This window comes from Saimiri boliviensis, chromosome X (assembly GCF_048565385.1).
Source record: "Saimiri boliviensis isolate mSaiBol1 chromosome X, mSaiBol1.pri, whole genome shotgun sequence".
In the NCBI taxonomy this organism is placed as follows: domain Eukaryota; kingdom Metazoa; phylum Chordata; class Mammalia; order Primates; family Cebidae; genus Saimiri; species Saimiri boliviensis.
Window position 1 is genome coordinate 49,440,158 of NC_133470.1, and position 24,991 is coordinate 49,465,148.

General features: G+C 44.2%; 1 protein-coding gene across 1 annotated transcript in view; it reads right to left on the reverse strand.

Moving 5' to 3' along the window:
• The window catches only part of FAM120C (family with sequence similarity 120 member C), a 111,999-nt gene that overhangs the window by 7,007 nt on the left and 80,001 nt on the right, over window positions 1-24,991 (reverse strand). Inside the window, exons 11-15 of the mRNA XM_039475350.2 lie at window positions 17,716-17,830; window positions 13,513-13,722; window positions 11,079-11,280; window positions 5,797-5,935; window positions 4,245-4,302 (exon numbers count right to left, since the gene is read on the reverse strand). Of these exons, the coding sequence (XP_039331284.2) occupies window positions 4,245-4,302; window positions 5,797-5,935; window positions 11,079-11,280; window positions 13,513-13,722; window positions 17,716-17,830 (724 nt within the window). The remainder of the gene's footprint in view (window positions 1-4,244; window positions 4,303-5,796; window positions 5,936-11,078; window positions 11,281-13,512; window positions 13,723-17,715; window positions 17,831-24,991) is intronic.

The following is a 24,991-nucleotide window of genomic DNA, read 5'->3' on the forward strand; positions in this document are numbered from 1 at the left end:
GATGGAGCAAGACTGTCTCTCAAAAAAGAAAAACATGAAAAAAAAAAATTTAAGAACATACAAAACTCTTGTGGCCTAGGAACAATTTCAGGAAGACAGGATTATAGTGTATCCAGATTTAATAAGCTGGAACATTTTATTAATTATTTCATACTCTTCTTTTTCTGTTCCAACTGAAAAATCATCTCAGGAAGACAGGATTAGAGTGTAACCAGATTTAATAAGCTGGAACATTTTCTTAATTATCTCATACTCTTTTTTTTTTTTTCTGGTCCAACTGAAACAGAAAAAGAGGAGTCAAAAAGGAAGTCAGCAGCAGCTCTGTCCAGAGAAGATGGCTTGCGATAAACAAAGTCTCAATGAGGATTTCCTTCGCTAGGTGACAGTAGGTAACAGTGTCGGCAGCCGTCTTAGCTAAGAGAAACTTAAGATTGCCTAACCATCCCTTGTTTTCTCTCACTTTCCACATCTGTAAATTAGATAGAGTAAGTATCTACTTCATAGGTTCCCATAGGGATTCAATGAGACACTACATATAAAGCACTTAGAACATGCTGTCTTTGGCACAGTGTAAGAACTCAATAAATGCGCACTAAGGCTGGACACAGTGGCTCACGCCTGTAATCCCAGCACTTTGGGAGGCCGAGGCAGGTGGATCACCTGAGTTCAGGAGTTCAAGATCAGTCTGGCCAACATGGCGAAACCCTCTCTCTACAAAAAATATAAAAATGATCTAGGCATGGTCGTGTGTACCTGTACTCGCACCTACTTAGAGGTGGGAGGATCACTTGAGCCCAGGGGTTTGAGGCTGCAGTAAACTATGATTGCAACACTGCCCTCCAGCTTGGGTGACTCATTAAAAAAAAGCTAGCTAATATCATTGTTCTGATTCCATGCCCCCAAGCAAACTTCTGATACCACGGCCTCTCTTGTAACTTGCCCTTAAGAGAAAGCAAGCTCTTGTAGTAATGGTTAAAGGCATGCATAGCTAGAGTCAGCCACACCTGAGTCTGATGCTTGTCTCTAACAACTGGAGCTGTTATACTATATTGGAATTCACATAGCACAGGGCTTCGGAATCAGTTAGCTCAGGCTGTAATGTCCATTCTGATATACAGACTTCATGGATAATTTGGGGAAAGATATTTCATTCTTCTGAGTCTCAATTTCCTCCTGTTTAAAATGGGGAACAGGCCAAGCATGGTGGCTCATTCCTTTAATCCCAGTACTTTGGGAGGCCGAGCTTGAGGTCAGGAGTTTGATACCAGTCTGGGCAATGTGGCAAAACCCCGTCTCTACAAAAAAACACTTTAAAATTAGCTGGGTGTGGTGGCTCACATCTGTAGTCCCAACTACTTAGTAGGGTGAGGTGGGAGGATTGCTTGAGCCTGGGAGGTTGAGGCTGCAGTGCTCTGCATTCTAGCCCGGGTGAGTGAGACCCTGTCTCAAAAAAAATATTAATTCCCACCAACAGTGTAAAAGTGTTCCTATTTCTCCGCATCCTCTCCAGCATCTGTTGTTTCCCGATTTTTTAATGATCGCCATTCTAATTGGTGTGAGATGGTATCTCAATGTGGTTTTGATTTGCATTTCTCTGATGACCAGTGATGATGAGCATTTTTTCATATGTTTGTTGGCCTCCTGTATGTCTTCTTTTGTAAAGTATCTGTTCATATCCATCATTCTCAGCAAACTGACACAAGAGCAGAAAATCAAACACCGTATATTCTCACTCATAGGTGGGTGCTGAACAATGAGAACACATGGACACAGGGAGGGGAGCACTACACACTGGGGTCCGTTGGGGGGAAATGGGGGAGGGGCGGGGGTGTGGGGAGGTGGGAAGAGACAGCATGGGGAGAAATGACAGATACAGGTGAGGGGACGGAAGGCAGCAAACCACACTGCCAAGTGTGTACCTATGCAACAATCTTGCATGTTCATCACATGTACCCCAAAACCTAAAATGCAATAAAAAAAATAGTAATAATAAAATAGAAAAAATAAATACTTCACAGGGCATTTATTTGGTTTCAATGAGCTCAGGTATTTTTAAGAGTGCCTAGAAAAGAGTAAATGTGTAATACATTGTGACAACTATTTCTGATCATATATCAGTTCTTTATCTCAGCCCCTTCTTCCCCCACCCCTTAGCCATATCCACACAGCTCTTTCTCTTTTTTTTTTTGAGACAGAGTCTTGCTGTGTTGCCCAGGCTAAAGTGTACTGGCTCGATATCAGCTCACTGCAACCTCCACCTCCCAGGTTGAAGCGATTCTTCTGCCTCAGTCTCCCAAGTAGCTGGGACTACAGGTGCGTTCCACTACGCCTGGCTAATTTTTGTATTTTTAGTAGAAACAGGGTTTCACCATATTAGCCAGGCTGGTTTCAAACTCCTGACCTCGTGATCTGCCCGCCTCGGCCCCCCAAAGTGCTGGGATTACAGGTATGAGCCACCGCACCTAGCCCCACGTAGCTCCTTCTATGATCTTGGTTAGGGTGAGTCAACCAGAGAGATGAATCTATTCTTATACCAAAAGTATCAGGCTTCTCCGACTGTATGCCTGATGACCAGCGCCTGAATCCCAGTGAATTCACCAAGGCTGTACCATCTTATGAGAGCCTATTCGGTGATTAGCTTTCCTTCTAGGTGCCTCCTTTTTACCTTACTGAGCAGCTTCAGGAAAAAGCTGAGAAGCTTTGGAAAAATCACCAAAGTCACTGTTCTGTAGCTTTGGAGTGCAAATGCTTTGTGTGGGAGATCTACTATCTAGTTCCATTTTTGGCTCAAAATCACATTAAAGCAAATTTATCTTCTTTGAGGAAACAGTAGATGATGGGGATTAACGTGGACAAAGTGAGGGCTGGCTGTATATAGAATAGATTTAGGACAGAGAACTGATGACAAAATTGTCCAGGATGAAAGACTACATGTAGAATGTCTAGAGGGGACTTGGTAGAAAGTAGGTACTCAAGAAATGGGAGCTGTGATACTACAAGAAGCCCAGCAGTTTGAGTCTACTACAATATTTTGGATCACTACAAGAACATCCTAGTTTGCATCTGGGTGGGGTGGAAGTGGGGTGGGACACACCTAATGAGGACCAGTGGGAACTGTGATATAATTCAAGGTATGGATTAGAAGGAAGTTTGAAGGCTGGGCACAGTGGCTTAGGCCTGTAATCCCAGTACTTTAAGAGGTTGATCACTTGAGCCCAGGACTTTGAGACCAGCTTGGGGCAACGAAGACCTTGTCTCCGTAAAAAATAGAAAAACAGGCCGGGCGCGGTGGCTCAAGCCTGTAATCCCAGCACTTTGGGAGGCTGAGGCGGGTGGATCACCAGGTCAAGAGATCGAGACCACCCTGGTCAACATGGTGAAACCCCGTCTCTACTAAAAATACAAAAAATTAGCTGGGCGTGGTGGCGCGTGCCTGTAATCCCAGCTACTCAGGAGGCTGAGGCAGGAGAATTGCCTGAACCCGGGAGGCAGAGGTTGTGGTGAGCCAAGATCGCGCCATTGCACTCCAGCCTGGGTAACAAGAGTGAAACTCCGTCTCAAAAAAAAAAAAAAAAAAAAAAAAAATAGAAAAACATAGCAGGGTGCGGTGGTGTACAACAACTATAGTCCCAGCTACTTGAGAGACTGAGCTGAGAGGATTGCATAAGCCAAGGAGGTAGAGGCTGCAGTGAGCCGTGATTGTGCCACTGCACTCCAGCCTGCCTGGGTGACAGTGAGATCCTATCTCAAAAGAGAGAGAGAAAGTTCAAAACATTTCTGAGTCATTGAGAATAAGCAGAATGGTAACACCCCCCCACCTATATTCGGCAAAAGCAAAAAAAAAGTCCAGCTTTCTAAGCGTATCTGATGGCCTCTCAGAAGCTCAGGCAGGCTATGGGCAGTCTCACTGTTAGCATCACTCTGGCCCCTTTCTGGCTGCACGCAGCACATAGTATACTAGGCGCAGGTCTTTAGGACACAGTACCTGGTTTCTATCTTGTGGTCTCACTTGGAAAAGGGGAAGACTCTGCAGCCCTGTGAGAACAGCTCGAGGCAGGCTAACCCTCACGATACCACTAGAGAGCAGGGGAATGCAATCAAACGCTTGGAGGAATTGCGACGCTCCCCTGAGCAGTTCAGGTTTCCATGCCTGATCTGATCTTTTGTAGTTTAGCTGAAAAGGGAAAGGAATCAAACAGAAGGTAAATAATCTAAAAAAAATAAAAATAAAAATAAGTACTTACTTGCTTATTTCCTTTTTTGTGTCCCTTGAATCCTCTACCAGTCTGTTCTTTTCCATGCCTTTAGCAAGTGAGAGAAAAAGTGATCATGAGAAACATAAAGCCCGCACCCCACTTTTCATCTGGTTAACTATTTGTTTCCTCTTGGAAGTTTGACCCTCTTAAGTTAGATGCCCCTCCCTCAGTGTTACTCCTGATAGATGTAAACATCTATCTCAGTCATTTCTATATTCTACTAAACTGAATTGTTCTGTATCCCATATCCTCCTCTAGGGTAAAAACTCTTTAATCAAGGCAGGGCAATTTATTTTATATTTGCTGAACTAAACTGAAAACTGACTTTAACAATGGAAAGTTGGGCTGGGCGCAGTGGCTCATGCCTGTAATCCCAGCACTTTGGGAGGCCAAGGCGGGTGGATCACCTGAGGTCAGGAGTTCGAGAACAGCCTGGCCAACACAGAGAAAGCCAATCTCTACTAAAAATACAAAAACTAGCCAGGCGTGGTGGTCGGCGCTTGTAATCCCAGCTACTTGGGAGGTTGAGGCAGGAGAATCACTTGGACCCGGGAGGTGGAGAGTACAGTGAGCGGAGACCATGTCACTTCACTCCAGCCTGGGAAACGATGAAAACTCCGTCTCAAAAAAAAAAAAAAAAAAAAAAAAAGACCGGGTGTGGTGGCTCATGCCTGTAATCCCAGCATTTTGGGGGGCCAAGGCGAGCGGATCACTAGGTCAAGAGATCGAGACCATCCTGGCCAACATGATGAAAGCCCGTCTCTACTAAAAATACAAAAATTTGCCAAGTATGGTGGTGTGCACCTGTAGTCCCAGCTACTCGGGAGGCTGAGGCAGGAGAATTACTTGAACCTGGGAGGCGGAGGTTGCGGTGAACTGAGATAGCGCCACTGCACTCCAGCCAGGCACCTGGCGACAGAGATTCCAACTAAAAAAACAAAAAACAACAACAACAAAAAAAACGCCGAGCGTGGTGGCTCATGCCTGCAACCCCAGCACTTTGGGAGGCTGAGGCGGGTAGATCACCTGAGGTCAGGAGTTTGAGACCAGCCTGACCAATATGGTGAAACCCCGTTTAAAAAAAACAAAAACAAACAAACAAACAAACAAAAAACAAGAAAGTTGGTCAGGCATGGTGGTTCATAGTTGTACTCCCAGCACTTTGGAAAGCCAAGACAGGAGGATTGCTTGAGCTCAGGAGTTTGAGACCAGCCTGGGCAACATAGCGAAACTACAGGTCTACCAAAAACATGCAAAATTAGTCAGGCATGGTGATGCACACCTGTGGTCCCAGCTACTTGGGAGGCTGAGGCAAGAGGAGCACTTGAACCCAGGAGGCAGAGGAGATTGCAGTAAAGAGTGGCAGACATCATGCCACTGCACTCCAGCCTGGGCAACAAAGTGAGACCCTGCCTCAAAAGAAAAAAAAAAGGAAAGTTAGTTAGTACTTCTTGCCTTAATAGAAGGATTTAATACCTATGCATATTCCCAAGGGGACCTTAACTGACACTAGCTCATATCAGCCTATTTGGATACATACCCCTTTCCTGGCCCACCGACAGAAACCACTTGCATGCCGAAGGATCCTAGGCCCCTGGAGGATCTGCTGCCAGCCCACTGGCCCACAACCATCCCAGCAATCTCCAGTTTTCCTCCTTGGGGTGGGATTGGATGGAGACCTGGCAAGACAGAAAGAATGATGGTAATGGACCAGGCGTGGCAGCTCACGCCTGTAATCCCAAAACTTTGGGAGGCTGAGTCAGGCAGATCACTTGAGGTCAGGAGTTCCAGACCAGCCTGGCCAATGTGGTGAAACTCTGTCTCTACTAAAAATACAAACAATTAGTCAGGCATCATGGTGTGCACCTGTAATCCCAGCCACTGAACCCAGGAGGTGGAGGTTGCAGTGAGCTGAGATTGCATCACTGCACTCTAGCCTGGGCGACAGAGTGAGATTCTGTTGAAAGAAAGAAAAAAAGACAAGGAAGGGAAGGAAGGGAAGGAAGAAAGGAAGGAAGGAAGGAAAAGAAAGAAAGAGAACAAAAGAATGAATGGAGATAAAAGAAAGAAAAAAGAGAGAGAGAGAAAGAAAAAGAAGGAAAAAGGATCGTTAAGTATAAGGCAGGAGAAGAGGTGGGACAAAAAACCCTACAACCCACCACCTACTCTTCTTATTTCCATTTTTCTCTGATAAAAAGACTCTGGCAGGGCGTGGTGGCTCACGCCTGTAATCCCAGCACTTTCAGAGGCCCGGACAGGCGAATCACCTGAGGTCAGGAGTTGGAGAACAGCCTGGCCAACATGGGGAAATTCTGTCTCTACTAAAAATACAAAAATTAGCCGGGCGTAGTGGCACGTGCCTGTAGTCCCAGCTACTTGGGGAGGCTGGGGCAGAAGAATCGCTTGAATCTGGGAGGTGGAGGCTGCAGTGAGCTAGATCACGCCACTGCACTCCGGCCTGGACAACATGAGACTCCATCTCAAAAAAAAAAAAAAAAAAAAAAAAAATCTGTGATAACAGCAAGGTGTCATGATGGAAGCAAATGTAGTGGGGAGGGCTGAAAATCTGTACGCATCCACTTTAGCAAGTAACATGCAGGTGATTTATGTTTGTTTGTTTTTTTTCTTTTTTTTTTTGAGACGGAGTTTCGCTCGTTACCCGGGCTGGAGTGCAATGGCGCCCTCTTGCAACCTCGGCCTCCTGGGTTCAAGCAATTCTCCTGCCTCAGCCTTCTGAGTAGCTGGGATTACAGGCACGCGCCACCACGCCCAGCTAATTTTTTTGTATTTTTTTAGTAGAGACGGGGTTTCACCATGTTGACCAGGATGGTCTTGATCTCTTGACCTTGTGATCCACCCGCCTCAGCCTCCCAAAGTGCTAGGATTACAGGTTTGAGCCACCGCACCCGGCCCAATTTATGCTTTAACCACGGAGCCTAGCATATTTGTTGAGAGAAATATTTGTTAAGATAATAAATGTCTTAATATTTAGTTACTGGAAAATTACAAACCTAAACTACTTTTTCTTTCTTTCTTTTCTTTTTTTTTTTTTTTTTTTTTTTTGAGACAGAGTCTTGCTGCAACGCTCAGGCTGAAGCAAAATGGTGTGATTTTGGCTCACTGCAACCTCCACTTCCCAGATTCAAGTGAGTCTTCTGCCTCAGCCTCTTCAGTAGCTGAGACTACAGGCACATGCCACCATGGCCAGCTAATTTTTGTATTTTTAGTAGAGACAGGATTTTATCATACTGGCCAGAATGGTTTCAAACTCTTAACCTCAAGTGATCCGCCCACCTTGGGCTCCCAAACTTCTGGGATTACTAGCATGAGCCACTGTGCCCATCCTAAACTACTTTTAATACAAATATATATCATTACACATTGTAGGATTAGCCAAACAACCAAACTAAACTGAAAATAATGAAACTAATAGTAATTTATCATTAAAAAGCAAGAATAGGCCGGGTGCAGTGGTTCACGCCTGTAATCCCAGCACTTTGGGAGGCTGAGGCAGGTGGATCATTTGAGGTCGAGACCAGCCTGACCAACATGGTGAAACCCCATCTCTGCCAAAAATACAAAATAATTAGCCGGGCATGGTGGCACGTGCCTGTAGTCCCAGCTACTCAGGATGCCGAAACAGGAGAATCGATTGAACCTGGGAGGTAAAGGTTGCAGTGAGCGGAGATTGTTGTATCACTGCACTCCAACCTGGGTGACAGAGTCAGCCTCTGGTTCAAAAAAAAAAAGCAAGAATAGCAACAATTGAAGACCAGAACCAAGTCATGACAAGATGGCATAACATCTCCTTAAAACAGAGAAAATTCTAACTCTGGGTGAGCTCACAAGCATAGTGAGTTTTGTAATTTAGCACAAAAATAAGCATTCATAGAATATGGAGTTCTACTAGGCCTTCATTTTAGTTTATAAAAAAAAAAACAAATGAATCCTTAACTCATTTAGCAGGCTGTTAGTAAAGAGTCCTTCATTTAGGGCAGGCATGGTGGTTCCCACCTGTAATCCCAGTACTTTGGGAGGCCAAGGCAGGGAGGATCGCTTGAACCCAGGAGTTCAAGACCAGCCAGAGCAACATAGCAAGACCTCATGTCTACAAAAAAATATATACAAGGCTGGGCGCAGTGGCTCACGCCTGTAATCCCAGCACTTTGGGAGGTTGAGGCGGGTGGATCACCAGGTCAAGAGATTGAGACCATCCTGGTCAACATGGTGAAACCCCGTCTCTACTAAAAATACAAAAAATTAGCTGGGCATGGTGGCGTGTGCCTGTAATCCTAGCTACTCAGGAGGCTGAGGCAGGAGAATTGCTTGAACCCAGGAGGCAGAGGTTGCGGTGAGCCAAGATCACGCCATTGCACTCCAGCCTGGGTAACAAGAGCGAAACTCTGTCTCAAAAAAAAAAAAAAATATATATATATATATACACACACACACACACACACACACACAAAATAGCCAGGCATGTTGGTGCGTGCTTGTAGTTCCAGCTTTTCGGGGGGTTGAGGTGAGAGAATCACTTGAGCCCAGGAAGTCGAGGCTTCGATAAACCGTGATCACACCACTGCACTCCAGCCTGGGCAACAGAGTGAGACCCTGTCTCAAAAAAAAAAAAAAAAAAGTCCTTCATTTATATAAAACTTGAGAGTTCAAGGAACTAGAGTGCTACTTTCCTTTTTTTTTTTCTGAGACAGAGTCTCACCATGTCTCTCGGGCTGGAGTGCAGGGGCGCGATCTTGGCTCAGTGCAATCTCTGTCTCCCGGGTTCAAGCAATTCTTGTGTCTCAGCCTCCTGAGTAGCTAGGATTACAGACAGGTGCCTGCCTGTCTGTAATATTTTTTGTAGATACAGGGTTTCACCAGGCTGGTCTGTAACTCCTGACCTCAAGCGATCTGCCCATCTCAGCCTTCCAATGTGCTGGGATTACAGCCATGAGCCACTGTGCCTGGCCTAGAGTGCTAGTTACTTCTATGAGGGACAAGAAAGACTTGCATTTGAGGATCCTACTGTGGGGTTTCAGGAGGCAAGAGGCTCCTTGTGAACCACCAGTAAGACTAAGCATCACTAGTAGCTAGGACAGTGGTGACCTTCTGGCTTTAATTAAGGCTGTTTTTTGAGACTTACAAAATAAAATCAACACACGAAGAACCAGAGAATGGATCGATAAAGCCATCTGAAAGGGATGGACTGGCTGGCTTCCTGGTTTTTAAAACTTGACCACCATCTGACTGAACAGGGAGTTACCAGAGCAGACTTTCACACTGTTCATCTAAGCCCAGCCTTGAGCTAACCACCCATACTGAATTTTGTCACCCTAGAAAACTAACTTCAACTTCCAGCTTTCTTTCTTTTAAAGGGAGGAGCAATAGATAACAAACACCTTCAACCACAGCAATGACACTCTGACCCAATCACAGAATCTTGCTGTTTTATGTTAAATGTCTCCACTAAAATATACTGTTTCACTGCTGGGGCGCTGTGGCTCACACCTGTAATCCCAGCATTTTAAGAGGCCACGGTGGGCAGATCACCTGAGGATGGGAGTTCAAGACCAGCCTGACAAATATGATGAAACCCCATCTCTACTAAAAATATAAAAATTAGCCAGGCTGTGGACAGAAAAAGATCCTGTCTCAAAAACAAAACAAACAAAAAATCTTGTTTCACCAGGGGAGAGGTTGTTTGAATTATCAGGATCAGGCCGGGTGCGGTGGCTCACGCCTGTAATCCTAGCACTTTGGGAGGCCGAGGTGGGTGGATCACCTGAGGTCAGGAGTTCAAGATCAGCCTGGCCATCATGGTGAAACCCCATCTTTACCAAAAAAAAAAAAAAGAAAAAAAGAATTATCAGAATCAGTATCTGAGCAATCTAGGCATGACTGTCTACTCATAGTTAAGTTGTAGCTCAGGTGCCACCATAATTTATGCATATGTTTGTGTGTATATATGAGTGTGCATGTGTGTTTTCCTCACTAAACTGCAATCCTCTAGTGGCATGGATGGTGACATATTTATCTCCATGTTTCTGGAGCTGAAGGAAGGGAAATGTGTCAAGTCTATTCCCAGAGTGGAAATGTTGTCATCAAGCTATTGTTGTCTACCAGCACTGGCCATTTACTCCCACTGATCTTCCTGCAAGCTCCTGTGTGCATTGCCTACAGGGAAGGAATGAATGAACAGCAACCATGAAGATCTGGTCCATATGACTTGCAGTTCTCAAAAGCAATAAAGTGGCTTCTGGTTTCCACATTAGTTCATGAGTTCGGTGGGTGAGAGTCAAATCCCTGGGGACCAACTACCTCTATGGAGGGTGTCTTAGAAGTGTAAATGGACATAAACTGCTCTTCAAACTACACACTAAAGAAACTAAATAAGATGAGGCTGGGCACTGTAGCTCATGCCTGTAATCTCAGCACTTTGGGAGGCCAAGGTGGATGGATCACCCGAGGTCAAGAGTTCGAGACCATCCCGGTCAACATGGTGAAACACAGTCTCTACTAAAAATACAAAATTAGCCAGGCGTGGTGGCACATGCCTGTAATCCCAGCTACTCCAGAGGCTGAGGCGGGAGAATCACTTGAACCCGGGAGGCGGAGGTTGCAGTGAGCCAGTGAGCCAAGATCACACCATTGCACTCCAGCCCGGGTGACAAGAGTAAAACTCTGTCCCAAAAAAAAAAAAAAAAAAAAAAGTCAGTGAGATGAGATATATGTGAAACTGTTGATTCTGTTACTGACAATAATGACTGGATAGATTATTAATTACATAAATTGAGGATGACAAATACCTCATTTTTAGGTACTGACCTGCAAATCCCCGGCTCCTTCCTTGAGGTGGAAGTGGCATGGAGCCCACAGCTCGGGAATAAAGTGAAACAGGGTAGAGAGAGGGCACCATGGGAGGCACAAAAGTAGGTGACGGAAGTAGAGCAGAAGGCGGTGGATGATTCATGTTGACTCCTTCAAGGATGCTCTGTCTCATCTTTTCCACTTTGGTTGCCAGGTCAGCCTTCAAACGAGGAACACAGTAATAATAGCAGCTGCCATTTTTCGAACTCGTCCCATGTTTTAGGCTCAGTATGGACCACTCTAGGTACAGTCTCACAATTCTATTCCCATTAAGTAAACTGAGGCCTGTCATTAAAGGGCTCAAAGCTACACACTCAGGAAGCGTGTCTGGCATCAAAGTCCCCACTCTTTACATGACATCATGCTACCATCATATGAGTTCTGAATAAGGGCTTGTGATGTACATTGACTAGATCAAGGAAGACGAATTTAACAATAAGGATTACTGATGATCTATTACATGGCTGGCATTGGGCTGGGTCACTTTCTAAGGAAGACGTAATAGAATTAGATAAAAGAGAAATAAAACACTGACAAACAAAAAGCCTTTTGCTGGGTGCAGTGGCTCATGCTTGTAATCCCAGCACTTTGAGAGGCCAAGGTGGGTGGATCACAAGGTCAGGAGATTGAGACCGTCCTGGCTAACACAGTGAAACCCTGTCTCTACTAAAAATACAAAAAATTAGCCGGTGTGGTGGCATACGCCTGTAGTCTCGGCTACTCGGTAGGCTGAGGCAGGAGAATCGCTTGAACCTGGGAGGCGAAGTTTGCAGTGAGCTGAGATTGCGCCACTGCACCCGAGCCTGGGTGACAAAGCGAGACACCATCTCAAAAGAAAAAAATAAGTAAATACATAAAAAACAAAAAGCCTTTTAACTTTCTCCCCCATACCCAGAATTGGAGATCCTGATACCTCTAGTCCAGAGGTCTGCAAACTTCTTCTGTAAAGGGTCAGTTAGTAAATATTTTAAGCTTTGTAGGCCATATTGCCTCTGTCACAATTATTCCACTCTGCTATTATAACATGAAAGCAGTCATAGGCCAGGTGTGGTGGCTCACGCCTGTAATCCCAACACTGGGAGGCCGAGGGAGGTGGATCACCTGAGGTCAGGAGTTCGAGACCAGCCTGACCAATGTGCTAAAACCCCGTCTCTACTAAAAATATAAACAAATTAGCCAGGCGTGGTGGCATGCACCTATAGTCCCAGCTACTCAGGAGGCTGAGACGGGAGAATTACTTAAACCTGGGAGATGGAGGTTTCAGTAAGCCGACATTGTGCCACTGCATTCCAGCCTGGACAACAGAGTGAGACTCTCTGTTGAAAAAAAAAGAAAAGAAAAGAAAAATGAAAGCCGTCATAGATGGTATGTAGATGAATGAATGTGGCTGTGCTCCAATAAATTTTTTTTTAAAAAACGGGTGGTCTACATAACAAAAAACAGGTGGTTTGTAGCACAACAGGTAGTTCATTGGACTTCTAGTTATGAAAAAACAGGAGGTGTGCTGGGTAGTCTGCCAATCCCTGCTCTAGTCCCTCAGCTCTTTCCCCACCAAAATGGATAAAGGAGTTCAGTAAGGTTTCCTTTCCCTTGCCTCCCCTCACCCTTCCCAATGTTTCATTTTTTTTTTAAATCCTCTGCTTCGGGCCGGGCACGGTGGCTCAAGCCTGTAATCCCAGCACTTTGGGAGGCCAAGGCGGGTGGATCACGAGGTCAAGAGATCGAGACCATCCTGGTCAACATGGTGAAACCCCATCTCTACTAAAAATACAAAACATTAGCTGGGCATGGTGGCGCGTGCCTGTAATCCCAGCTACTCCGGAGGCTGAGGCAGGAGAATTGCCTGAACCCAGGAGGCGGAGGTTGCGGTGAGCCGAGATTGTGCCATTGCACTCCAGCCTGGGTAACAAGAGCGAAATTCCGTCTCCAAAAAAAAAAAATAAATAAATAAAATAAATAAAAATCCTCTGCTTCTACTCTGTCGTCAGCTTTACTACCCTCTTCTGTTTCCAAACACAGTTCCTTCACAAAAAAATCATCACTTGCAGCAGAAGAGACAGACAGTTTTTGTAAAGAAGAGAAATGAAATTCTAAGAGTTGGAGGGAAGGTATATAGTATATCTGAATATTCCATGGAAAAGAAATACTCAGAGGAAGAAAAGGGACATGATAACTTTAAGTTCATTAAAAAATACTTTCCAACATAAAATTTTACATGTAAGTATCAGACTACGGGCTTTGGGGACCATTGTTGATTAAGTCAGGTTAAAGTGAGACGCATTCTCCTGCTTCTGTCCTATTCCTCTCCAATGTCTCTGCTCTTTTCCCCTCCCTGCCCATCCATCCCCACAGGAGATCAGAGCTAGTCCTTAGCAGCCTGACATGCTGATACCTGACCATCACAGAGCTCTATCAGAGATACTCGGTCTCGGCCGGCTTTAATTAGCTTGCTCTGAAACAGCTTGCCGTCGAAGTAAATCCAGGGGCAGCAATGCTCCCAAGGGACGGGCTGGCCACAGGCATCATTAGCAAACAGAGCTGTGTCGACTCCACTCATGAAGAGGGCAGCAAGCTGGATCCCTCGGGCATCCAGTTTCTCAATCTGAAACCAGCACAGATGAAATATTACTATTAAGAAACTACTATTCTTGGTAACATTTACTCTTATTCCTGTCATGCTGATTCTTCCCTAAATGTGAACATGTTGTCATTCAATGTAGACATCTCAGTGCATAAGCAGCTTCTACCCATGTCTTTCCCTGAGATGATTTGAAAGGTACTCATTACAACATTAAAGATACCCACCTGAGACAGTTTTTTCACCTGTAAAATTAGAAAAATAATTAGAAAGTAAAGGCTGAAAGAACACTTAATGCTGCTCTGCTGCGGCTGCTGATGCAGTGAAATAAATGAGCACTCACATAAAGCTGGGAAGAAATGTATATTACATGGTCAGGCACGGTGGCTCACGCCTGTAATCCCTGCACTTCAGGAGGCCAAGGCCGGCAGATCACCTGAGGCCAGGAGTTCGAGACCAGCCTGACTAACATGGTGAAACCCCATCACTACTAAAAATACAAAAATTAGCCAGGTGTGGTGGTGGGCGTCTGTAGTTCCAGCTACTCAGGAGGATGAGGTGGGAGCATTGCTTGAACCTGGGAGATGGAGGTTGCAGTGAGCCGAGATTGTGCCACTGCACTCCAGCCTGGGAAAAGAGCAAGACTCCACTTAAAAAAAAAAAAAAAGTATACTACGATTAAGCAATATGCATTAGGAACTGCGAAAATGTTCACAATTTGTTGACTCAGAAATTCACCTTGCAGATACCAGCACTATGTTTCTTGTATAGCCTGAAGAACCATGAACCAAAGAAAATTATTTTCTTGGCCAGATGCAGTGGCTCATGCCTATAATCCCAGTATTTTGGGAGGCTGAGGTAGGTGGATCGCTTGAGACCAGGAGTTTGAGACCAGCCTGACCAACATGGCAAAAACCCATTTCTACTAAAAATACAAAATACAATATTTCTATTAAAAATACAAAAATTAGGTGGGCATGGTGGCACGTGCCTGTAATCCCAGCTAGGCAAGAGGCTGACGCAGGAGAATCGCTTGAACCTGGGAGGCGGAGGTTGCGGTGAGCCGAGACTGTGCTACTGCACTCCAGCCTCAGTGGCAGAGTGAGACTCTGTCTCAAAACACAAAAAACAAAGAACCTCTTTTCTTTATCAATTACCCAGCTTCAGATAGTCCTTTATAGCAACTCTAAATGGACTAAGGCAACACAAAATAGAGGGAAACTGAAAAGAACTTAAGTCACCAACATGAGAACAATTAAATGATACATCCATATAAAATATTATTTATTAACATTTTTAAGACAAAATATGTGCTACGTGAAATGGAAAGAACTCACAACATATAATACATAAATACTACCTCAACTATGTAAAAAGTACATGACAGGAGATTGGGAAAAACCTAAATTCCCACAGTGGTTATGTCAAGTCAGTGTGTTAGAAGACAGCTTCAACAGGAAAAGGGAAAGTGTTTGCAGGTCCCCTCCTAGGTGTGGTTTAGCGGGAGCAGTTGCCCTAGGACAAGCAATACAACATTTACTGCAAAAGGCAACCACTCACTGCTTCTCTGAGTCTGTCTCATCTTAGTTGACCTCACTTAAGATTTTGCAAGTCTTATTGAACTTCATCTTCTAGTTTACCTTGGGCCTCAAAGGAACAAGGTTACTAAGGTCAAGAGAGGGATGTTCTGCATTAATGGCTACATTTTATTGAGTATTATGTACTTAAAATATATGAGACACTGGCCGGGCGCGGTGGCTCATGCCTGTAATCCCAGCACTTTGCGAGGCCAAGGCGGACAGATCACCTGAGGTCAGGAGTTCAAGACCAGCCTGACCAACATGGAGAAACACCGTCTCTACTAAAAATACAAAATAAGCCAGGCGTGGTGGTGCATGCCTGTAATCTCAACTACTTGGGAGGCTCTGAGGCAGGAGAATTGCTTGGACCTTGAAGGTGGAGGTTGCAGCAAGCCGAGATTGCGCCACTGCACTCCAGCCTGGGCAATAAGAACAAAACTCCATCTCAAAAAAAAAAAAAAAACACCAAAAAACAAGGAACAAAAAAGGGAGACACCCCAAGGACCTAGAAATAGAAATTCTATTTGATCCAGCAATCCCACTACTGGGTATATATCCAAAGGATTATATATCATTCTATTATAAAGACACATGCACACACATGTTCATAGCGGCACTGTTTACAATAGCAAAGACCTGGAACCCACCCAAATGCCCATTGATGATAGACTGGACAAGGAAAATGGGGCATATATACACCATGGAATACTGTGCAGCCATAAGAAACTATGAGTTTGTGTCCTTTGTAGGGACATGGGTGAACCTGGAAACCATCATTCTCAGCAAACTGACACAAGAACAGAAAATCACACACTGCATGTTCTCACTCACAGGCGGGTGTTGAACAATGAGAACACGTGGGCACAGGGAGGGGAGCACTACACACTGGGGTCCGTTGGGGGTGGGGCAAGGAAGGGACAGCAGAGGGTGGGGAAGTCAGGGAGTGATAACATGGGAGAGATGCCAGATATAGGTGACAGGGGGATGGAGGCAGCAAACTACCTTTCCATGTGTGCACCTATGCAACAATCCTGCATGATCTGCACATGTACCCCAGAACCTAAAGCACAATTTTAAAAAAAAGGGAGACACTGTTCTAGGGGTTTTACATGGATTATTTTACATAGTATCCTCACAAACTGACATAGTTGGCTATGTGACCCCTGGAAATTGCATATTGAATTGAAATGTGATCCCTAATGTTGGCAGTGGAACCTAGTGGGAGGTGTCTGGGTCATGGGGGCAGATCCCTCAGGAATGGCTTGGTGCCCTCCCTGTGGTGATGAGTGAGTTCTCACTCTATTAGTTCATCCAAGAACTGACTGTTAGAAAGAGTCTAGCACCTTGCCCTTCTCTCTTATGTGATCTCTCTCTCCAGGTGACACACTGGCTTCTCTTGTCTTATTCCCCTCACCTTCTACCATGAGTAAAAGCTTCCTGAGTAGATGCTGGCACCATGTTTTTTGTACCAACTTTAGAGCAACGGGCTCAATAAATCGCTTTTCTTTCTTTCTTTTTTTTTCTCTTAAGACGGAGTTTCGCTCTTGTTACCCAGGCTGGAGTGCAATGGCGCAATCTCGGCTCACCGCAACCTCCGCCTCCTGGGCTCAGGCAATTCTCCTGCCCCAGCCTCCTGAGTAGCTGGGATTACAGGCATGCACCACCACGCCCAGCTAATTTTTTGTATTTTTAGTCGAGATGGGGTTTCACCATGTTGACCAGGATGGTCTCGATCTCTTAACCTCGTGATCCACCTGCCTCGGCCTTCCAAAGTGCTGGGATTACAGGCTTAAGCCACCGCGCCCGGCCCAATAAACCGCTTTTCTTTATAAATTGTCTAGTCTCAGGTATTCTTTTATAGCAATACAAAATGGAGTAATATACAATCTATAAGTAAGGAAACTGAAGCTAGAGAGGTTAAGTAACCTGCCCAAGGTCACACAGCTAGGAGGTAATGAAGCCAGGATTCAAACACAAGGCAGCCTGGCTTCAAAGCCTCACCTCTATGCTCCATGCTCTACTGCCCTCAGTGGCTGTGTTTACTTCCTTCCTTATGCTTTTCTGTACTTCTACTTAATACGCAATACTTATCACTAAAAGGAGGGGTAGACATTTACTCGGACACAAGCAGGGGACATCAGGATAAGTCTCCTATAATGTATCTTTTAAGAGCCAGAAACCTTGCCATGGTCTGTGGGCCATGATTTATTTTCGTTGCATAATACCATCTTTTCTGTCCATTCTCATTTATCAGTATGAGAGCGGTGTGGCAGGCACCTCTTGGCTTTATTAATAGACACAAATATTTGGCTAAAGTAAATCAAACAGTTACCTGCAGAACTTACTCCTCAGCTCCAAGAAAAAAAAAAAAAAAAGACCTAAATTAGTGCCATAAGCTCCTAAAAGGAAAAACTTAAATGAAGGTACAAGAAATCACCTTGAGTTCTTGGAGCTGATCTGGTTCATAAAGCTGGGTAGACACTGCCTGTGCAAGGAAGGTGTCTAGCTCATGGCGATGCAGGATTCGGCCACCAGGCCACTGAACCATGTACCTAGAAGATAAAAGCACTGTTATTAGGCCACAGAAGCTCACTTATTCATGCCACAAAAACTTATTAAGCTAAGAACTTATCATGAGCCAGTACTTGGCTAGATTTTGGCAATGCTAACTGAATGAAGAAAAAAGAATCTTTGCTTTCCTACTTCCAGTCTGGGAGACAGAGGAAAGAGTCATGTACACGGACAGTGACAGGACAGTGTGTTAAGAACCAAGATGGAAGAATGCACAGGGTGCTTGCTATGAGAGCACCGAAGACTGTAAAGGTGCGAGACGGCATGCTGAAAAAAGTCAGCAAGAGCTCAGTTTCAAAGGGCCTTTAGGATTTAGTGAGACAAAAACGTAGGGAAAGGGTGTTCCAGGCTGAGCAAACAGTATGACGTGTGAAAGCATGAAGGCGTGGTTCTGCATAATGCATCATGTTCCATACTGCTGCAGCTAAGCATGTTTGGAGTGACCAGAGGCGAGATTAGCAAGTAGGCCAGACTGGTGGCAGCCTGAGGAACACTGAGGGCTTCAGGTGGCGGAAACTGCAATCATGAACCATTATCATGGTACCCAAGACGTGGTCCAGGCTAACTGAATTTCACATAAAAGGCCAGAATGTTTTAATGGAAAGAGCAAGCATTCTGAAGACAGAAGATCTGAATTTGAGTGTTGGTCCCCCCAACTAACAGTTGATGGCTATGGACAAACTATTTAACCTTTCTGAGCCTTGGCTTTCCTCATCTACCAAACAGGGATAATAACATTTGCCCTGCTCATTTCATAGGGAGGTTGTAAGAATTAAATAAAAGATTGTTCTGGGGCCGGGCACGGTGGCTCACGCCTGTAATCCCAGCACTTTGGGAGGACAAGGTGGGCAGACCATGGGATCAAGAGATTGAGACTATCCTGGCCAACATAGTGAAACCACATCTGTACTAAAAATGCAAAAATTAGCTGGGCATGGTGGTGGGTGCCTGTAGTCCCTGCTACTTGGGAGGCTGAGGCAGGAAAATTGCTTGAACCAGGGAGTCGGAGGTTGCAGTGAGCTGAAATTGTGCCACTGCATTCTAGCCTCATGACAGAACAAGACTCTGTCTCAAAACAATAAATAAAAATAAAAATAAATAAAAAGTTGTGTTAATAGTGTTGCTAAAGGGAAAAATGAAAAAAAGGCTGGGTGTGGTGGTTCATGCCTGTAATCCTAGTACTTTGGGAGGCTGAGGCAGGCAGATCACTTGAAGCCAGGAGTTTGAGAACAGCCTGGCCAAAGTGGCAAAACCCTCTCTTTACTAAAAATATAAAAATTAGCCGGGTGTGGTAGCGTGTGCCTGTAATCCCAGCTACTCAGGAGGCTGAGGCAGGAGAATCGCTTGAACCTGGGAGGTGGGGGTTGCAGTGAGCCGAGATCGCGCCTCTGCACTCCAGCCTGGGGGACAAAGGGAAAATAGATAGATGGATGGATGGATGGATGGATGGATGTGTGTGAGGGGGAAGGGTGGGGGGAAGAAAGTAGACCAGAGAACAAAGAGTCTCAAAAACAGGATTAAGGAATTTGGATCTTGATCCTGAAATTGCAGGAAGACACTGTAGGATTGTCAGAAGGACTAGTTAGATAATGACTAGCTCAGGTTATTAATATTGTTTCTTTTTTTTATTTATAGTTCCTTGATTTACCTTTGCCCATTCTTTCATTTTTAACCTTTCCATCTGATTTCATTGGCAAAATGTAAAGCAAAAATAGAAGAAAATGAACAAAAATGCAATTACAGTGGGAAACTTTAATATACCACTATTAAGCTATAATATGTAAAATATACCTAAAATTCATTTAAATTCACAGATTTGAATAGTATAATAAATAAGGTTTAAATACTTTACTGACTTAATAAAAAGAAAACACATTCTTACAAGCAAAAATTAACAAATAAAAAAAAAAAACCACATTCTTTCAAGTGCACATGTGAGCTTCCATGAGGTCTAGGACCTTGCCTGTTTGCCTTTGCTTGTCTTTATTATCCCTTATTTATTATTAACTATCTAGCCGAGTACATGGCATACAATAGGTATTGATAAATATTTATTGGAAGAAAGACTGGATGCATTAATCAGGTCATGCCAAGCCATAAACAAAACAAGACAAAATTCAACAACAATCCTTCAAAGCAGAATTGTACCAGTCATATCCTGACCACTCCGCCAGAAAAACTGACCTAAAGGAGTCAAGTATGGGAAACCAGAAAGATTAACACAACGCAAAGGGTGTGATTTTAGAAGTTGAACAGATTGTTCTGGGTGTTCTGAGTCAGGGACTAAATTTACCTCAGAGAATCTAGAGAAGGCTCCACAGAGGAGAGAACATTTAATTTCCTAGGGACTGGAGCTTTTTGTTTGGTTTATACTTTAATGTTAATTTGCAATTTTAAATGTCTCTCTAACCATAACAGAGTACATGGAGAGTGGATGCTTAATAGATGTTCGCTGAACAAATGCGTCAATGTCAGGATATTTATAAGGAAATGCTGGCTCCATCTTTGGGCCGGCACTGCTATTCAACTAGTCTTGAATGACTTATGAGACAGAATAAAGGGTTTAATGAGTCAGAGGAGTGAGAGGCTCAGAAATGAGATAGCAGGAAGTAGTAATTATTAAATCAACCAATATTTACGGATGCTTCACCATGTGTGATTTTTGGAATTACGTGATTCCACTGGGGATTTTCTGTAAAAAACAGTTTTACTTATTCCCAAGGAATTTCCTCAATCTTAATGATAATATGACAGCTTTATTATTGATGTTATTCATTATTACTTAATGATAATATGACAGCTTTTTTTTTTTTTTCTGAGACGGAGTTTCGCTCTTGTTACCCAGGCTGGATGGAGTGCAATGGCGCGATCTCAGCTCACCACAACCTCTGCCTCCTGAGTTCAGGCAATTCTGCCTCAGCCTCCTGAGCAGCTGGGATTACAGGCATGTGCCACCATGCCCAGCTAATTTTCTGTATTTTTAGTAGAGACGGGGTTTCACAATGTTGAGCAGGATGGTCTCCATCTCTTGACCTGGTGATCTACCCGCCTCGGCCTCCCAAAGTGCTAGGATTACAGGCGTGAGCCACCGCGCCCGGCCAATATGACAGCTTTATATTGCTGTTTATTATTACTATATGTATTATATACAAGCTTTAATATATGCAGCAAACTCTAAGTTATACCTAAGAATTATATTTACTAAATGCCTCTGATATTCTAGATACCTTAAGCTACGAAGTATGTAGTGGCAGGCTAGGTGCAGTGGCTCATGCCTGTAATCCCAGCACTTTGGGAGGCCAAGGTGTGTGGATCACCTGAGGTCAGGAGTTTGAGACCAGTCTGGCTAACATAGTGAAACCCTGTCTCTACTAAAAATACAAAACATTAGTCGTCTGTGGTGGTGGGTGCCTGTAATCCCAGCCACTGAGAAGGCTGAGGCAGAAGAATCATTTGAACCTGGGAGGCGGAGGTTGCAGTGAGCCAAGATCACACTATTGCACTCCAGCCTGGGCAGCAAGAGTGAAAATCTGTCTCAAAAACAAACAAACAAAAACAAAGTATGTAGTGGGCAAAGAATACAAACTTGGAGACTAACATCCTTGGTTCTAATCCAGGTTCCACTACTCCTTTTCTATGTGACTTGGGCAACTAAATCCCCTGGACCTCTAGGAGATTTAGTTTGCTAATCTTTAGAATGAGGATGGCACCACCTACATCTCAAAAGGCTGTAATAAGCAAAGGAGAAAAAACACATAAAAGCACTAAGACCAGCCTGGGCAATGCAGGGAGACCCCCATCTCTACAAAAAATTATTAAAAATTAGTTGTGGCTCATGCCTGTGTTCTCAGCTACTCAGAAGGCTGAGATGGGAGAGAGAATTGCTTGAGCCCAGGAGGTCGAGGCTACAGTGAGCAGATTCCACCACTGCACTACAGCCTGGGCGACAGAGCAAGAACTTGTCTCAAAAACAAAACAAAAAAACCATAAAACATCACTTAGCATAGTGCCTGGCACAGCAGGTGCTCTTAGTTACCATTTGTAAGGGAACTAATTATGATATAATCCTTCCTGTACAATTTGGTGAAGTTCTCCTTTTATCATATATTGCATTCTCATACATACAAAAATCTGTTTCTATCCTATTTATTCTATGTCTATTTCTCATGCCAGCACCATACCGTCTTAAGTTTTAAATGTGCTTTAATACTTGGTAGTTCCCCTTTCACTCCACGTTTTTTTTTTTTTTTTTTTTTTTTTTTTTTTGGAGACAGGCTGGAGGGCAGTGGTAAAACACTGCTCACTGCAGTCTCAATCTCCCAGGCTCAGGTGATCCTCCCACTTCAGACGCCTGAGCAGCTGGGACTACAGGCTCCTGTCACCACACCTGGCTATTTTTTTTTAGACGGTGTCTCACTCTATTGCCCAGGCTGGAGTGCAGCGGCATGTTCTCAGCTCACCGCAACCTCCACCTCCTGGGTTCAAGCGATTCTCCTACCTCAGCCTCCCAAGTAGCTGAGATTACAGGTATGCACCACTATACCTGGCTAATCTTTGTATTTTAAGTAGAGACGGGGTTTCACCACATTGACCAGGATGGTCCCAATTTCTTTTCTTTTCTTTTCTTTTCTTTTTTTTTTTTTTGATACAGAGTTTCGCTCTTGTTACCCAGGCTAGAGTGCAATGGCGCGATCTCGGCTCACCGCAACCTCCGCCTCCTGGGTTCAAGCAATTCTCCTGCCTCAGCCTCCTGAGTAGCTGGGATTACAGGCACACGCCACCATGCCCAGCTAATTTTTTTTGTATTTTTAGTAGAGACGGGGTTTCACCATGTTGACCAGGATGGTCTCGATCTCTCGACCTCGTGATCCACCCGCTTTGGCCTCCCAAAGTGCTGGGATTACAGGCGTGAGCCACCGCGCCCAGCCCACTGACAGTTATTTGGACAAGGAGTGGACACCAAGTTAAATCAACTCATGGCTTGCCAATTAGAGTCTTGAGAATTTGAGCTAAGTGATGCAGTGACCTTATAAAACACATGCAGAAAGAACAGCTACTTATGCAGGCCCATGAGAGAGTGGGAAGCCTCTGTTCCTGCCTTTCCAGGATCATTCCCTGCGTATACTGCTTTTCTTGTCCTTGGATGACTAGGAGACTACCTGTTATACCTTTACAGTAAGATAGCTAAAGTGGGCTGGGCATGGTGGTTCATGCCTATAATCTCAATTACTTTGTGAGGTGGAGGCCAGGAGTAGCAAGACCCCATCTCTCCCCAAAAATAAAAAGAATAAAAAGAGAGGAAAAGCGAGAGAGCTAGAAAAGCTTCTGTTTCTTCTAAGCAAGTGAGTCTGAAGAGACTGTCATTTACCCATCTGTGCTATCTTAGATACCTATTCTGGTATCTAAGCCTTTATATATTGTGAATAAAAACACAGTGTCCTAACTGTTGCAAATATTTCCCCACTTAGTCTTTTTAATTTTATGTATTTTGGCATATAGATATAGTCATAGTTACTGATCTTCTCCTTTTTATATCTTCTTTTTTGAGGAAGGGACTCAATCTTTTTTTATAAAATTACTTTTTATATATAATATAAAAAGTTTTTTGAGATGGAGCTTTGCTCTTGTTGCCCAGGCTGGAGTGCAGCGATGTGGTCTCGGCTCAGTGCAACCTCCGCCTCCCAGGTTCAAGCGATTCTCCTGCCTCAGCCTCCCAAGTAGCTGGGATTACAGGCATGCACCACCATGCCTGGCTAATTCTGTATTTTTAGTACAGACAGAGTTTCACCATGTTGGCCAGGCTGGTATTGAACTGACCTCAGATGATCTGCCTGCCTTGGTCTCCCAAAGTGCTGGGATTACAAAGTAAGCTGCCGCGCCTGGCCTATTATGAATAATTCTACACAAACATTTGTGAACATGTTTTTGTGTGGATGTGTGTCTTCATTTTATGTTTCCATCAGCAATGTATGAGGGTTCCAATTTCTCCACATCCTTTTCAACACTTACTGTATGCCTTCTTTCTAAATCTCCCATCCCTGCTCCCTTGTCTTTTTGATTAATGGGTGTTAACTGGTTTCTCACTGTCCTTATCATTTGCATTTCCCTGATGATCATCTTTTCACGTGCTTACTGGATATTTGCGTATGTTCTTTGGAGAAATGTCTATTCAAATCTTTTACTAATTTAAAAATCTGATTTATTTGGCCAGGCGGTGGCTCATGCCTGTAATCCCAGCACTTCGGGTGGCCGAGGCGGGAGGATCACGAGGACAGGAGTTTGAGACCAGCCTGACCAACATGGTGAAACCCCATCTCTACTAAAGATACATAAAAAAATTCAGCCGGGTGTGGTGGCAGGTGCCTGTAGTCTCAGCTGCTTGGGAGGCTGAAGCAAGAGAATCGCTTGAATCTGGGAGGCGGAGGTTGCAGTGAGCCAAGATTGCACCACTGCACTCCAGCCTGGGCGACAGACCTAGACTCTGTCTCAAAAAAAAAAAAAAAAAAAAAAAAAGATTTATTCATCATTTATTGGCTTACTTGTAGGAATTCTTTTTTCTTTTTTCTTTTTTTTTTTTTGAGACAGGGTGTTGCTCTGTTGTCTAGGCTGGAGTGCAGTGGCACAATCATGGCTCACAACAGGCTCTACCTCCTGGGCGTAAGCAATCCTCCCACCACAGCCTCTGGAGTAGCTGGGACCACAGGCGCACAGCCACGCCCAGGTGCTTTTCAAACAGTTTTTGTAGAGGTGGGGTCTTGCTATGTTGCCCAGATTGGCCTCAAACTCTTGGATTCAAGTGATTTTTCACACTTCAGTGACCTAAGGTGTTGGGATTACAGACATGAGCCAGTGTGCCCAGCCAATTGTTTGAGCTGTAAGAATTTCTTTATATATGATAGATACTAGGCCCTTATCAGATACATGGTTTGCAAATATTTTGTCTCATTCTGCAGGTTGTGTTTTTACTTTATTTGTAGTCTAGCACACAAATTTTAAATTTTGATCCAGTCTAACCTACCTATTTTTCCTTTTGTTAATTATGCTTCTGGCATCGTATCAAAGAAACCACTACCTAATCTGAGGTCATGAACAATTATACCTCTTGTCTTCTAAGAGTTTTATAGTTTTTGCTGTGACATTTA